Source organism: Catharus ustulatus, chromosome 25 (assembly GCF_009819885.2).
Source record: "Catharus ustulatus isolate bCatUst1 chromosome 25, bCatUst1.pri.v2, whole genome shotgun sequence".
NCBI classification, from domain to species: Eukaryota; Metazoa; Chordata; class Aves; order Passeriformes; family Turdidae; genus Catharus; species Catharus ustulatus.
In genome coordinates, this window is record NC_046245.1 from 5,221,103 (window position 1) to 5,237,640 (window position 16,538).

Consider the following 16,538-nt stretch of genomic DNA (forward strand, 5'->3'; position numbering starts at 1 on the left):
AGAGGAACGAGTGTTATGCCAGGACTTATGAATCCAGGAACCTCCCACCCTTCAGGTTTCTGCTCTGTTTCCCTTCTCAGCTTTCACTCATGGCTCAAATTACCGATCTCCTAAAGAAAGCCAACGCCCTGAAGGAATTTTGCACTTTTTCTCTAAAACAACCCAGAGGTAACAGGATTATCAACCGGCAATCAACGCGTGAGCTTTGGGAACGCCTGGAATCATTCCCTCAGCATCCAGCTACAAACAGCACAAATCGTGCCACAGGGAGTGAGCAGCACATTCACTGCAGCAGCCACCTGGGTTTGAGAGAGGAGCACACGAGGACAAGGAGCTGGCACCTACCAGAGCTGTAGGGACAAGGAGCTGGCACCTACCAGAGCTGTAGCTGTCGGTGGAAGACTGGGAGATGGAGCGGGACAGGGACCGACGGCCCGTCTTGGTGGGGAATTTGGTGAACTCCTGCATGTCATCTGCAAATTGGATTTGCTGGGAGCAAAAAAAAGAAGTGCTAAATCAGGAGGTGATCTTTAGGGCATGACACCTCCCCAGGCTACAGGGACCCACGGCTCCCTTCAGTCCACAAAAATTAACATCACCAAACACAAGGCTACAGATGCCAAAAATGAAATCATCCCCTCCTCTGCTGAACAACTGCCGCCAGGTTTTGTCACCCTGCAGATTGGACACAACACCTGAAGATAAAAAGAGCATCCTGAAACATCCCCTTTAACCCATTCCCAGCTCTCTAAGGCTCCTTCAGGAATTACACTCCTTGTACAATACACATCCCATGTGGAGGCAGAGCTCCTGTCCCAACCGATCCCGGCAGATTTCTGCCCAAAAATGCAGCAGCAAGAAAGCTGGGGTGGTCCCAACAGATCCCTGGTGCTTCCAGGTTCCTCCCCAGGAGCAGAGCATCCTGCAGGTTAAAAACACCACACATCCTTCCAAAACTGACACGAAAAGCACAGGCAAAAACCTCAGCAAGAGAGAACATTTCAACAAAAAGAAGTTGACATTGCATTGGCTTTCAGCCTCCTCTGCAGGACAAGATGTTTCCATTGGAAGAGAACCCCCAAAACAGCCACTTCTCTCAGCCAGAGGCAACTCACTGCTCCAGCACCTTCCACCAGATCATCAAATTTAACTGTGTTGGGGCAGAAAGAGAGCAGAAGTAACCCACAACTGCTCAGCTGCTGTGCCCTGAGCCAGCAGCCAGCAAAGGCCTTATTGCTGCTCCTGCCAGGGAAAGGTGAAGAGATCAAAGGGAATTAGGGAAAGCACCAGCAAATCCAGCCTGCAGCCCCCTCCCTGTGCCATGCAGGAGATCCTGACAAAGATCCCCAGCACAGCCCCAGTGCTCAGATCACGTCGCTGCAGGATTTAATTTTGCCATTTAACGGGGATGAGACGTCACGGCACGGAGCGGGATTAACAAAGCATCCCTGAGACACAGGAGACCTTGAGAGGAGTCCTGGAGAAATCAAGATGATGGAAAGAGACAGCCCAGAGCAGCCTCAAGGAGGGGTTTTCTATGCCACAGCTATCCCAAAGCTCCCTGAAAGCTTTGATGCAGGAAACAGCCTTCAGAGGGGAGAAGAATGGAACTATTTAGTGAAATTATCCATTCCAGAAAGGAGGAATCTGCACAGGCTGGAGCTGGGGTGGCTGCAGCACCAGTACAGCTTTTGGGGCTGGAAAAAGTAACCACAATTCTACAGAATCCCAACAGATGGGCCAAGAGCAGCATGGTATTCCACCTGGGAAGGGACAAGGGGGCACAAAACCCATGGCTCACTCCAAGGGAGGGCAGAGGGATGATGTGGGACTCCAGCATCCCTTCCAGGAACTGACTGGCACAGATAAATCCATCACCACACCCAGCCAAGCATCCCAGGCATTCCTGGGGGTGCTGCTGCTGCAAGGTTTCCAGCCAGCTCTTCCATCCTGGACACATCACAGATGTCACAGCCCAGTATCTGCTTCACTGACCAGACTTCCCTTCCCAGCAGACTCCAGCTGGATTCTGATGCAAACTACTTCAGTTTATATTAGGGGAAGGAATGGGAATAATAAATGGAGACAGAAGGTTTGGTTTTGCAATTGTTTGAGGTCATTTGGTGCAGAGGAAGAATTCAGAGGGCACCACAACCTCCATTCCCAGAGGAGAGCAGAGGGAGGATGTGCAGGGGACCACAACCCTCACCCCCCTGGGAAATCAGGGAGGACCTAGAGGGCACTGAAACCTCCATCCCCATGGGAAAGCAGAGGGAGCATCTGGAGGCCACCACAACCCCCATCCCACAGGAAAGTTGGTTCCAGGGATAAGAAGGGCAGAAGCACTTCCAGGCAGGTACCAACATTGTGCTCAAGGTGTGTGGCAGGAGCTGGCAGGTTTCCCAACAAGGAATGATGTTGCTGGAATTTGTTCCAAGGTCTATTGCTGGGATCAATCTTCCTCACACAGCCTGGGATAGGCTTGTGCTACTTCCATGCTGGTGTATTGCTCATGGGCACTTCCAAGGAGAAAAAAGTATCAGCAATTTCAGGACACAAGATTTCCATGCCTCCACATCAAGCTCCTCCTCTGGCAGCTCATCAAACCAGAGGGTATAAAAAACATTCCCCATAAAACAGCTTCAAGTGCTAGCTGAGGAATTGTCTGTATCTCAGGGAAAGGTTTCCAGGGAAGAGGTGACCCAGGAGGGGAAGAACATAAGGCACAGGGTGCAGGTCTGTCCTGGCTCACAGCATCCAGCATGTGTGAGCTCTGGGACAGAGCAATTCCCTTCAGGGAAATGTGCTGCCTCATGGTCTCATGGAGCAAAGCTCCTCTGGGATGCACTGGAACAGAGAGGATGGGATGGAGGGATGCTGCACTCCCCAGTCCCACAACATCCCACACCACAATCCACCTCCCCTTCAGTGCTGAGCCAGCTCTGAGGCACAACCCCACTCTGCAAGAGAAAGAGCAGGTTTAGCAGCATGGGAATGAGGGGACTGAATCCAAGGGGAGAGAAAAAGCAAGTGCTGAACAAACCAAGTGCTGAATTACCCCCAGTAATCCCCGCCGTGGCTTTACCAGGGCTCAGCTGAACTCGCCAGCTTAGCAAAATCTGCCCTGGCTAAAATTATCATCAAACAGCACAAACAGCACCCAAATGCAAGGCACCATGAGAACACCCACCCTGGCAGCCCGGGACGTTACCGCTGGGTCCGGCAGCGCGGAGGGAGCGCGGGGAGCTCGGGCACTGCTCCGGAGCAGAGGTGCGTGACCACTGCCCTCCACGTGCCCGGCGCTCCAGCTGCATTAAGGAGACAGAGAAAATCTCCTAATCCCTCTGCCTGTCATGGCAATTGGAATGAACAGCATTCCCAGCCAGGGGTGAGGCTCACAGCTCTGGGGCTGTGCAGTTCCCGAGAGCACGGTCACCAATCGCATCCCAAACTTTCTCCTGCTGGAAGAGGCTTTTCCAAGCGGGTGGAGCACAAGGGTTTAAGAGCAAGGAAAATATTTTTTCATCCCAGAAATTCGTGGTTAAAGAGGGAAAACAAGACAGCACCCATTTCTCTGCACAGGAATGAAGCCAGGGGTTTTCAGCATCACTGCCCTGGAAAAGGAGGAGATAGGGCTGGAGACCTAAGGGGCAAATGAGCAGCTCCTCACTTGGAACAGCAGGGATTGTGGGACATGTGCTGCAGGAAAACAGCAGGGATTGTGGGACATGCTCTGCAGGAAAACAGCAGGGATTGTGGGACATGCTCTGCAGGAAAACAGCAGGATCCACCATCTCCTGCCAAGTTCTTCCAGAGCATCGCTGGGCACTGCCTGCTCCCGGTCACACCAGCCAAGCCAGCAGGACATTTTCTCCCTTGGGGAAATTCACTGCCACTGTGCCCATTCCCAGGCAGATCTGACATTTCCCAACAACAGCTGCTCATGTTCAGCTCAAACCATCCTTTCCAGGGCTGGAGCTGAGGCAGCACTGTCCACCCTCTTTGGTCACACTGCCCAGAGCATCCTGAACCAGCAGGAAGCTGGAAGAGCAGCCTCAACAAGCTCCTCTGCAGGTTATAAGGCTAAATCCAGTGAAAACACAGGTGGGGCAGTGCCAAACCCAGCAGCTCAAGTGTCCCCAGCACACACAGCCTCATCTGTTTAATTATTACAACACAGGGAGGGCAAACAGATTACAGGTCTGTCTGGATTGGTACCATCTCACCAAACTGGCAGCTCATGCCTGCAGGGTGTGCCATCCTCCATGGCTGATTCCAGGAACTTTCCCAGTGGTCAGCTAGGAAAGCAGTTTTTGGAGCTGACAGAGTAAGAAAATTCTACTCCCTGACTCCAGGGAGAGGGAGTTGTAGATAGAGCTGGATTTACCCCAGGCACAGATGAACCCAGCATGTCCCTCTCCCACATGACAACCCCACTTTTCATTTTAACACTTCTCCCATTCCCAGAACAGCTCCAGAGAGGTTGTTTAAGCTCCTTTGTTGTGCTGCACATCCCTGACTGCATCCCATGCAGCCTTGGGGGAACACAGGAGCAGGTTGTTGAAGGAACAGAGATTTTGGAAAGTAACCACCAACTCAGAGCTGACATAGCTCATCAATGCACAGGTTCCACAGGGGAAAGGACACAGGCTGGGAAGCAGCTCCAGGTTCTATTCCTAGTACTCTAGGTTTGCTTCAGCAATCATTATTATTATTATTTATTTATTATTCATTATTAGGGACAAGGTGAGTATCAGCACATACTTAGCCAGGGGAAATGTGTCCTCCCAACCACTACTGTCCTGGGTAAGTGGAGGGGGGACAGGAGCAGGCTCCACACATCACCCAAGACAAGCAGGAAGCAATGAACCATCCAAAACCCTCCAGACTTCCAAGTTTGACATCCCTGGATGTGAGGACACAGCACAGTTGTCCAGGGAGAAGCAGAAAAATGGGAGCAGAGCATGTTCCTACAGCCACACAACCATATCCAAAGCAGGAGAGTCTCTGCAACCCACTTCTGTCCTCCCAGGAGAGGATCCAGAGTCCTGGGACCTTGACTTTGGCTGCAGAAAACCAGCAGCAGGGATCCGGGCTATTCAGTGCAGCCAGTTCCCCTTATTTAATATATTCTCCCAAACAAAAGCTCCCTGGCAGAGCTGGGAGGGCACTGCTGGATGCCCGTGCTGCCAAGGCAGCCCTGACGTGGCCTGTCTTTTAAGTTCATCATTTCTTTGTCATTCCTGGAAATTCAGCCAGACAAGGAATGTTTCACAGCTCAAAGGAACATCCTCCTCCTCACCAGCCCTGCTCCCACATGAGACAGGAGCAGCAGCTCAGAGCAGGGCTGGGTTTTGCCCACCTGGAGATGGGCACCTTCAGGTTTCAGTCTCCTTTATTTGCAGAAGGACAGAGAGCTGCTGGCTTTTCCCAAGGATGAGCTGGGTCAGGTATTTCTAAAGAACAAATTGTTTTAATCCACTGATTTGCAGAATTAATTCATCACAGCATCCAGGGAGGGCAGAGGCAACCCAGGGAATGAGGCTCTTCAGCCTCATCAGCAGAGGGGAAAAAAGTCAGATAACCAGATAATAAAACAGTCAGTGTTCTCCTTTATTCCAGGTCAAAAAGAGAGGAGCAGCTTTGCTTGAGCCACCTCCTCAGGGAAGGGACAGAATCCTTCCATGCTGTTTTCACCCAGATCCTGGAGAGGACCCCAAGTTTCCTGACCTGAGAAAAGAGTTGTTGCCACATTTGTTCCCCTGAGGCCATCCCAAACCCGCTGGCTGCAGGTTCCCAGTGTTCCCAGTGTGTGTCCCTGTGCTGGCCCCTGCAGCTGGCCCCATTCCCACTGTGGCCATGCCAGGGTGCTGGGTTTGTTTAGAGGACTTGGCTGCCCTGTCCTCAGGCCCCTCTGCTTCGCTTCCACAGCCCCTGTTCCCACAGGACAGTGTCTAGACATGAGGCTGGAAACAGGGGACACACAGGGGGGGACAGCTCCTGCTCCACAGTCCTACAGGACAGGGATTTTTGGGGTGGGAATCAGCAAGGCAGACAGGATGGTTACAGGGTTCTTTTCCTGTCAGGTTATCCAGCCTGAAAGGGCATTTCTGGATCACAGCACTGCTTAAGGATGGAAGGAAAGGAAAAATGAGGCACTCACAGAAGTACTCAGAGAAGAGGGATGGGGGATCAGGAACAGCAAGACTCCCACTCTGACAACTCACCATCCTCATCCCCAGCCACAGGGGAAGCTTTGGGGGTGGTTTGGCTCTGTGACTCAAACCATCCCATTTTCCCACCTCCAAGCTCTGGTCACATGTGCCAGTGCAAGCCTGGATTGCAAAGGACTGCACAAATTCACATGAGTTTATGGCCAAGCCCATGGAAGAACCACCAGACTCCCAGTTCAGATCCTCCCAGCAGCAAATGAATCCCCAGCCAGAGCCCATGGGCAGGTGAAGGTGGGGGATTCTCCCCAGCAGTGCCCACTGCTGCACCCCACCATTCCACAGGGGTTCTGGAAGAGCAGGAGAGCTGGTCAGCAAGCATCTCCTGCTCCTCCACAGCCTGAGCACCATGGCTCTGAGAGAGCTGGAAGTGGAACAACCCTCAGGAAAAAGGACCTGCTTCTGCTCCAGGTGTGACCTTTCAAGAGGAGAAATTTCTCCTGGTGGTTCCTCAACTTTTAGAATCCCAAGTGCTCCATTCAGACACTGCAGCTGGAAGAGCTTCCCGAGGGTGCTGCTCTGTGAATGGAAGCACAGCCATGTGGAATTTGGTGCTCCTGGCTCTGTACCTCACCCCCAGAGGGGTCACCAGGCAGCCTGTTCTCCCTAGAGGCACAGACCTGCCTGGCACTCTCCCCATCGACTACCCAAACAGGAATCCCAGCCAAATCTCCACCTGGAAACGTTTACACTGCTCCCAGTGAAAAAATAAAAGGGCACTGAGGTTCTGGCAAAGCAAACTAGCCAAGCCCTGATCCCAACCTCCATCCTCCACTGCCAGGGAAAGGCTGATTGGGTAAAGCACTGAGGGAAAAAAAAACTCAAGCAAAGTTTCTGTGAGTCCAAGAGGAGAATTAAGGACTTCCACATAAATCCCAAAACTCAGCAGAGGAAAAAAAAAACCCACCAGGAAATAAAGAGACCCATTGCAAAGGTTAATAGGCTGGAAATCACCACAAGATTTCAGTCATGATGGGAATCACTGTAAATGCCAGTTAAAGGAAAAATAAACAGAAGGAGGGATTCAATAAAAGAAATGTGGTTTTGAGTGTTAAATAGTAACTGGGGATAAATCCTGCCTCATAAACACCTGGAGGTCAAAGGTGTGCTCCAGCAGGAGCAGAGGGAAAGCTCCCCACGAGCAGATAAGGAGGCATCTAGTCCTTGGACTGCAGCAATGGAGGCAAAGGCTTGGGGCTTTGATGGAGCAGGATCTCCTGGAACACAAAGGGATATCTCCTTCCTGGCAGGAACAGCAAAAGTCCAATGTCTGGGATCCCTAAGGGCAGTGAACTCCAGGAATGTCTCACAGGTTAACCCCATAATCCCCATCAATGGGCAAACAGAAACTGATCTAAAAACCATCCTGGATTTCTCACCTCTGCTCATCTCCAGTGCCCACCCAGCCCCTGGCACAGCAGGGGTTGGGGCAGTAGGAAAATGAGTGTTAATTGGAGTTACACACTGGAAAAACTGCACAGGCAAGACAAGGTCATGTCCTTGCAAGGACAAGGGGATGGTTTCCCACTGCCAGAGGGCAGGGTTAGATGGGATATTGGGAAGGAATCCTTCCCTGGGAGGGTGGACAGGCCTGGCACAGGGTGCCCAGAGAAGCTGTGGCTGCCCCATCCCTGGGAATGTCCAAGGCCAGGCTGGATGGGAGCCAAGGCAGAGGGAAGAACTGGGTGAGCTTTAAGGACCCTTCCAACCTAAACCATTCCCCTACTCCAACACTGTGGGTTAAATCACTTCCAGCAGCTTATGGGGCAATCTGAGGACTGCTGGCCTCCAACAGGCCAGCTGACAGAGCTGGGAGCCCATGGAAATGTGTTTGTGTGTCAGAGCTGAGAGGGAACCAGCTTTAATTAGCATCAATTTTAAAACTAATTAGAAAATGCCTCTCCAAGCACAGTTGTATGAGACCAAGGGAACACTTGGAAACACTGTCAAGCAGCTTGTTGAGCAACACCTCATGGTCTGAAGGGAAGGTTTGCCACAAAAAAGAAATAAATTGAGATGCCCAAACTTCTGCTCCATAATCCCAAAGCAGCTCCTCTGTTTTGGGGGAGGAATCACTCCTCTTGGGACTCTGGGTGCCCCATCTGCCTCCTCTTCTCCCCAAAAAATGCCTTGGAGAATCTCAGCATTCCAAGACTTCTACTGGTCTTTCAAAAAACCAAAACAGTAAATCCCACTCAGGAGAGGCTCCAGCTACTCTCAGGTACCCTTAGCTGATCCTCCATCCCTGTCACAGCTTTGAAGGAAAACACCCTGCAGGATCAGCATGGAAACAGGAGCAGCCTGTTCTGGAAATCTGGAAATCCATCTTCCCCCTGCCCTGACTCCCAAAGCTTCTCACTGTGGTATTTCCACTCCTCCTTTACCAACAGACTATTTTCAGCCCTGGAAACGACTTAGATTTTGATACATCTGCTGAGAGGCAAAGCAGGAGAAAGCTCAGGCTTCAGCATGGGCTTTTCCCTGCTCAGGAGTGTGAGGAATCACCACCAGGATGGACAAACATCACCCTCCTGGATGCTGTGTCAGAGCAAAGCCAACCTTTCCCTGCAAACAGGGCTGATTCCATAGAGCCCCTTTCTTTCAAAGCAGGCAGAAGGGATGAAAGTGATTTCCTCATGGAGATGGCAAGCTCACAGAATATTTGGAGAAGGGCTTAGTTACCACAGGAGACACTGTGCTGCCTGCAAGATGCTGACAGCTCCAAGGTCAACAGGGATCAGCCAGATGTTCTCGCTCCAAAACATGCCCAGGTTGGATGCAAAACTCTCCCCACAGTGCAAGAATGTGTGAAATCTGGGGCTCCCTGTTGGGAGGTGAAAGGAGGAGAGGCAGAAACAGCAGACAGGCTGAACCTCACCCTCATGTGGAAGGAGGACACGAAAACATGAATTTCAGGAAGGCAAAGCCCCAAGGAGCCTCCTTGTCCAGGCTGCCTACTTCTCCTCACTGCAAAAGGCCAGAAGGAGCCATCCCCTCCACCCAGAGCACACAGATAAGCCCAGCTCCAGCAGCTCCCACCCAGATCCTGGCTCCTGAATGCAGGCAGCTCCTCAGCCAGGCAGGAATGGGCGCTGCCAGCCAGCTCCAGGTCTGTGGGGGCAGCCAAGGGGAAGCTGCACCCAACTCTCAGGGCTTGGGAGCCTCACCCCAATTACAATGGAGCCTGTTCAAGGAGCTGGAACATCATGTCCTCAGCCACCTCAGCCCTTTGGCTGTCACCAACCTGAAGTAAACAGATTCTGCAGCAGCAATAAGCTCGTTACCAAGGCCACCGTATTGATCCCAAAGTGTAATTAAAATTCACAGTTCAGCCCAACTCAACAGGGCAATGGGGGCAGCTGCAAAAGGCAGGACTGGCCTCAGCTTCTGCATCCTGCTTTCTCTGAGGCACTGAACCCATGGGGGGAGATCAGCTGCCAAAAAAACAGCCCAAATTCTTCCCTGGGAGAGTGGAGAGGCCCTGGCACAGGGTGCCCAGAGCAGCTGTGGCTGCCCCATCCCTGGAAGTGTCCAAGGCCTGCTCAGAAGGGCTTGGAGCAGCCTGGGACAGTTGTCAGTGTTCCCCCCAAGGGCTTTAAGATCCCTTCCAACCAAACCATTTCCAAACCACAGCAACTTCCTCTCTGGACCTTGGGCCATCCACCAAGATGTCCCAGAGCACCCATGCCCAAGGGTTAACCATGCCAGGGAAGCCTGCAGGGACGATGTGGGCAGAGAGGGATGGTGCAGAGTGGATTCCAGCACTGCTCAGGGTGCACAAGCTCCTGGAATTATCCAGTTCCCTGGGAAGGGGTTCCACACAACCTGCTGAGGTGGCACCATGATGCTTCTCCTGACCCTTCTCCCAGCCTCTTACAGATCCAACCCCTGGTGTCACCAAGTGTCACTCTGGGACAAGTTCTGGCACAAAGTCCTTCACACTGCAGGCCCTCGGGGCCACCAGCAGGTCCCAGGACAGTCACCTGGAATGTCACCACCATGTGCTGAGGGAAGGTGAGCCAGAGGTCCCAGATAAGCAGCTCTGATCAAAGGGCTCAGCAGGAAACACAACAAGCCCTCTGCAAATGCGACCATCGCCCACAGGAAACTCCCAATGATAAAAACACAGCCAGGCACAAGCAAATCCCTCAGTGCTGAAGTCCCACACATTTCCAGCTCCAAAATCTGGGACGAGGCACTCACCAACTCCTCAGAGGAGCAACACAGACAGGATCCTCATTTGCAAAGGATTAACTCCAACCTGACCTTGAAAACCTGATTTCCACAGCAAAATACCCCAGCCTCAACATCTAGCAGGGAGCACAGGAACCCACATCAGTATCAGCAGCCTGGAAAGGTAGAGAAAACTGTCCCCAAAGAAAGTATTGTGGGCTGGTCCCCAGCAGAAGATAACCTGGCATCTCAGGGAAGATCAAAAACCACTGTGCTCCTGCCTGCAGCACTCTTCCCACACTCCAGAGCTGGCTGCTCACCTGGCAAGGGGCTCCTAGGATGGGTGGTCTCCACCTCTACACCATCAAAAGATGACAAGAAATGCTTCTGAAGACTGGGAAGAATGAATATCCAACTCTTCTCCCATCTCCAGAGGACTGACACAAGAGTGCAAACCCAGCTCCTTCCAGGATGCAGGAAGAAAAGGGGGAAGCAAAAGCCACAGGCTGTGGCACATCATTTTGAAGATGGTTCATGCCCATCAAACTCCCAAAACCTCTTTTCTTCCCTCTCTCTGGTTGAACAATTCAATTGTCTTCTGGCCTCCCCTCTGGACATCTGGTGACCCTCCAAAACACCAAAACAACAGGAAGATCCCAAGAGCAACTTAGAAAAAAAATAGGATTCTATCATTTAACACAGCACCAGGAGTGAGCTGGCTGCCCCAAGCCCTGATAATTCACCTCCACTCCAAACACCCCTGTGCTTTTTTTCCCCACTTATTAGGGTTTTCCTGCACACCCAGACTCATCTCAGGACATTCACAGAGAGGTTGATGAGCTGTTCAACTCATCCCAGACCAGGCACCTCATTATGAGAAGGAAAAACTGCCATGACAGAGTAAGGAATCAAAGAAATGAAGAGTTGGGCAAAGGAATGAGGAGAGCCAGGTGCGCAGTGCCTGCAGAACAGCAGGACAGGAGGTGGTAGCCATGGCCCCAGACAGGCTCACAAAGGCACAGAGGATTTATGAGCAGCCACTCTAAGGAATTAAATTAAAGGGACAGGAAAAACGAAGGAGCTCTGTCAGGACAAACAAGGGCAGTCTCATCCCCCTGGCAGCCCAAAGGAGAAGGTAGATTATCATCACCAGCCTGGCAGAGCTGCAGGGACCTGGGATAAGTCACGACAGGGCAAAGTGGGGCAGGAGCAGGGCTTTGGGAGTGGGTTGTGCAGGGCAGGGATGCAGCCAGCTGCAGCAAGGTCAGCGCTCCGCAGGCCACTGCAGACAGCAGCGGTGAGAACGATGCTCTGGAGAGGACACCCATCCCTCCCCAGGGGCCAGCAGCTCTCCACAGGCTCCATCTCCCTCTCCCCAGCTTTCCCTGCTCCATCTCTGCCACCCCCACAGCAGGCAGCAGCCGGCTCGCTGCCACCGCAAAGCTGCAGCGCTGTGCATTAGCATTCCCTGCCACAGCCGGAGCCGGCATCCGCAGGGGCACAGCACCACCCCAACGCACCCCCACGGCTCCACGGGCACACAACTCACCCAGCTCACCTCCCCAGAGCCACAGCACAGCCTTCAGCCCATCTCAGAGCCCGGGAATGCTGCAGGACAAAGATCTGTCTGCAGTGTCCATCTGTTTGCCAGCACCCAGGTGTGGAGGAGCCCAGCAGACAGCGATGCCAGCGGGACAAGGACACGGTGGGGGGAGGTGACACACAGGGACAGCACGTGCCAAGCCCCCTGCCCTGCTGCAAGCACAGTGCTGCTCACTGTGTCCTTCCCACTCCAGGGCACCCCCAGCTTGGCTCGCTGGGAGTTTAAGGCTCCACCAACCGGCTGACGTGGATTGGGAAAGCAACTGCTGCCAAGGGCACCTGCAGTCTCCAGGGAGGCAGCAGAGCAGATGCCCAGACACAGCAGTGATGGCACACAAGGATCTGGAGGAGCACAACCTGCCCTTGAGCTCTGCCATCATCATCTCCACATCCATGTTCACTGAACATGGGGAAGCCACCAGCCTCAGCACTCCCAATCTTCCCACAGCAGTGGCTGGAGAAGGTGCAAAACTCAGCTTCACTCACCTCTGCCTGCAAACCACTCCTGGCCAAAGAACCACCTCACTCAGACCAAACTGGGCTCATGATGCTGACAGACAAATCCCCACAAACTGCAGTGGAAAGGGAGCTCTGGCAGAGCCAGGTAATCCCTGCTCTTGGGGGAAAACATCCTCATTCCTCCTTTCACCTCCACTGAGTCAGCTCCTAATTCAGCCTGATTACACTTAATTTCTTACCTCCTGCTTGTTTCACTTTTTCACCTTAAACAAGTCCCTGACAAGAGAGAACAGCAATGCTGGGGCTAACTCCCAGTTCCAGGTGACCCCAACTTCTCTGCAGCACCCAGGGGCCAACATAATCCCAGTTGCATCCAAGATGCTCCTGCAGGTCCTGGGCTGGATGCTGGTGGGCTCACAATGGCACTTTCCCCAAGCTCCAGCACAAGTTAAGGCTCCTCTGAAAAGCCATTCACAGAGAGAGACTGAGCCTGCACCCCCCCAACTCCAAACTCCTCACACAAACTGCATCAGCAAAGTTCAAGGAGTCCAAAAACCCAGGAGGGACGTGCTTCAGCAGCACAGCATGATCCTGCCCACCTCCATGCTGGTAAATCATCTCTCTCCACCATCTCTGCTGGCCTCTGGCCATGCCAGAAGCTCCAGGGCAGCTGGCACAAAAGTCACTTCGACTTGCAGGGAATCAGAAGGTTTTAATGGTTTAATTGCAAGGCATCAGAGCTGTGGGCACTCAACAGCTTATCTCTGGAGAGCAATTCTCCCTTCCTTGGTCTTTCATCCTCCTGCCAAGGCCTCTGCCATTCCCCAGCACTATTTGCAGGAACTAGCCAGGCAAGGAAAACAGGAGCCCAGAGCAATTTGTTCCCTGAGCCCAGCTCAGCGCACTCCCCATCTCTGATGTTATCAGCCTCAAATGTCGTGTGTCGCTCTGGGCTCCTTCAGTGTCCTCACCCAGCCAGGAAAAGCTGCAGCAGCCACTGAGTCCAACCAAGGCTCCTCATGCTGCACAATCAGCCATGTCTGCAGCAGAAAATTCTGGGGGTACAACATCTCATCCCCCTGAGAGGCTGGCAAACTTGCCTCTGAGGATGCTCAATGGATTGACAGATTCCTTTTTACCACAGGTATTTTGTTTCCATGGGATGCTCCAGGATTTGCAGTCCCCTCGGAGCAGCCAGCTGCAGCCTCATGTTGCTCACTCTGACAGAGATGATGGTTATGAAAAGGTAAAAACAATCCCTGAGTTGGAGCTGTGCTGAGCCACTGCTGGAAGAGGCAGATCCCAGCCCCACATTCCTCTGCTCCTTCCTCCAGGCTATGTCCACAGCCCAGATAAACAGAGCCTGGTCTCCAAGCCCTGCTCCCTGGGAGAGAAGACACCTCAAATCCAGCTGACCTTCCCCAAGGGTCAGACACTCCCTAATCCCACCCATGGCCACAGCAGGCAGGAGAGATTCCCCTGGAGAATGAGGATGTTCCCATTCTGTGACTGTTCTGCCTTTGCATCCACAGCTTCCAGGCGGCTTCAGCCCCAAGGGGAACACAGTGTTCAGCTGCACAGATCTGTGCAGTGCTTGGAACACAGACCTGCCTCCCTGACAGGACTGAAACTTCAGCACTGAGCTTGGAGCACAGGGCCAGCTCCCCAGGTCACTGGGGTCCTGCACCCTGCTACAGTGACAGGACCAGCGCTCACCCACCGTCGGTGCCATCTGAGCACCCCACAGGGCTGTGGGAACAGCACTGGGAGATCTCAGAGCTCCTGTGAGGCCTTCAGGGATGGATGGGTACTGAGGTGACTCGGCAGCCTGCTCCTGAGCCCAAACGTGCTCCCACCCACACCTCCAATAGAACCCCCGACCCTAAAAGACTCAGTACTCTGAAATCTCTCCGCCACCCTTCTGAGTGACCCACAGCTGGATTCCAGGTTGCTGCTTCTGGCCCTTCCCATACAGCAGGACCCCCCTGCTTTGCCTTCACCACAAAGTCCTGTCACCCCACAGTCCCACACAAGGGCCCCACCCTGCCTGTCCCCTTCCTGGGGTCACCCTGTCCCCCTGCCCTCCTATGCCACAGCCAAGGCCCCTGCTCTGGCCCCACAGCTGGACACAGCCCCAGTCCCCAAGTGCCCTGCAGTTCCCAGTCCTCCCCTCACCCCCGTGCGGGCCAGGGATGTACCCCAGTACAGACCCCTCTCCACCCAGTACCCGAGCCCTTCCCTCCCACCCCAAACTGGGCTAGCAGCCCCCTGGCTCATCCCTGCCACCCCCAGACCGGACCAGACCAGCCCCCTCACCGGTACCAATCCATCTCCCTCTCTGCACTGAACGGGGACAAGCCCCGCTTCCCAGGTACCAAACTGGATCCATTCCAGCTTTCCCAGCACAAACCCCACCTTGTGGGGCTGCTCTTCCAGCTCCACAACCCAGAGCTTTGCCCCTCAACCGAGGGCTGCATCCCCCACCCCAGCCAGGGCTGGTCCGCCCGACCAGGGGCCACCCCCGCCCCCAGACCCGGGACTCTCTCCCCTGAACCACGGGCTGCTCGCCCCACAGCCGGGAGGCTTCTCCTCCGCCCCAACAGAGGCTGTGCCCCTGCAGCAGCAGAGGGTTCCTGCCCCGCAACCGAGGGCTGCCTGCCCTCTAACCCGGGCTGCTCACCCCCTTAACCCGGCCTGCTCACCCCCTCTAACCCGGGCTGCCTCCCCTCTAACCCGGGCTGCTCACCCCCTCTAACCCGGGCTGCTCACCCCCTCTAACCCGGGCTGCTCACCCCCTCTAACCCGGGCTGCTCACCCCCTCTAACCCGGCCTGCCTCCCCTCTAACCCGGGCTGCTCACCCCCTCTAACCCGGCCTGCCTCCCCCCTAACCCGGGCTGCTCACCCCCTCTAACCCGGCCTGCCTACCCTCTAACCCGGGCTGCCCACCCTCTAACCCGGGCTGCTCACCCTCTAACCCGGCCTGCCTCCCCCCTAACCCGGCCTGCCCACCCCCTAACCCGGGCTGCCTCCCCCCTAACCCGGGCTGCCTGCCCCCCTAACCCGGGCTGCTCACCCCCTTAACCCGGGCTGCTCACCCCCTTCACCCGGCCTGCCCACCCTCTAACCCGGCCTGCCTCCCCCCTAACCCGGCCTGCCCACCCCCTAACCCGGGCTGCCTCCCCCCTAACCCGGGCTGCCCACCCCCTCTAACCCGGCCTGCCTCCCCTCTAACCCGGGCTGCACACCCCCTTAACCCGGCCTGCCCACCCCCTAACCCGGGCTGCTCACCCGCTCTAACCCGGGCTGCTCACCCCCTTAACCCGGGCTGCCTGCCCCCCTAACCCGGGCTGCTCACCCCCCTAACCCGTGCTGCCGCCCCCGCCACAACCGGGGTCTGCTCCCCATAACCAGGGTCGGATCCTCCGCACCGAGCCGGACCCCGCCGGCCCCGCTACCTTCTTGGGGGCCTTGGTGACGGTGGCCATGAAGGAATATTTCTCGGCGTCCTCCACCTCTTTGGCCTGCTTCTCCTCGCCGCCGGCGGGCTCCGGCACCGACATCCTGATGCGGCGGGGAACGCGGGGCGGGCCGCGGCCGCCGGCAGGACGAAACGGGACAGGGCACGGTGGGGCGGGCAGGGAGGAGCGGTCCGGGCGGGTTCCACTGGGCCCGGCCCGGTTCGGCCCCGCCGGTCCCTCGCGCTCGCTGCGGTGCCGCCGGCGCGCTGCCTGCAGCGGGTCTGCGGCCGCCGCGCCAGGGGCGGGGCCTCGTGACGTCACTGCGCCGTGACGTCACCGCGTAACCGACGGGCGGCTGAGGCCGCTCAGCGCCGCCGGGGGGAGCAGGCGAAGAGCGGGGCGCCCCCTGGCGGACCAGGACGGGAGTGCGCTGAGGGGGCGTGGTCATTTTGGGGGCTTGGTCACTGTGGGGGCGTGGTCACTGTGGGGCGTGGCCAGGAACCAGAGCGCGGGCCAAACCCCAATCAGCTACCGTAATTATAAAAGTTAAATAAATTTCTATATAAATGTATGCATATGTACTGTATGTAAATATTAAGACTAATTAAATTGATT

The 16,538-nt window shown here is 55.0% G+C and overlaps 1 protein-coding gene across 4 annotated transcripts in view; it reads right to left on the reverse strand.

The window, feature by feature from the left end:
- AHCYL1 (adenosylhomocysteinase like 1) overlaps positions 1-16,101 on the reverse strand; it is a 28,281-nt gene extending 12,180 nt beyond the window's left edge. For 2 of the 4 annotated variants that reach the window (XM_033080103.1, XM_033080104.1), the window contains exons 1-2: positions 15,921-16,101; positions 378-489 (exon numbers count right to left, since the gene is read on the reverse strand). In XM_033080103.1, coding sequence (XP_032935994.1) covers positions 378-489; positions 15,921-16,025 — 217 coding nt within the window. In that variant the 5' untranslated portion in view covers positions 16,026-16,101. Of the gene's footprint in view, positions 1-377; positions 490-11,952; positions 12,216-15,920 lie in introns of those variants that run through there. The other 2 variants (XM_033080106.2, XM_033080105.2) reach the window with 2 other exon arrangements.
- Positions 16,102-16,538: the final 437 nt, after the last annotated feature.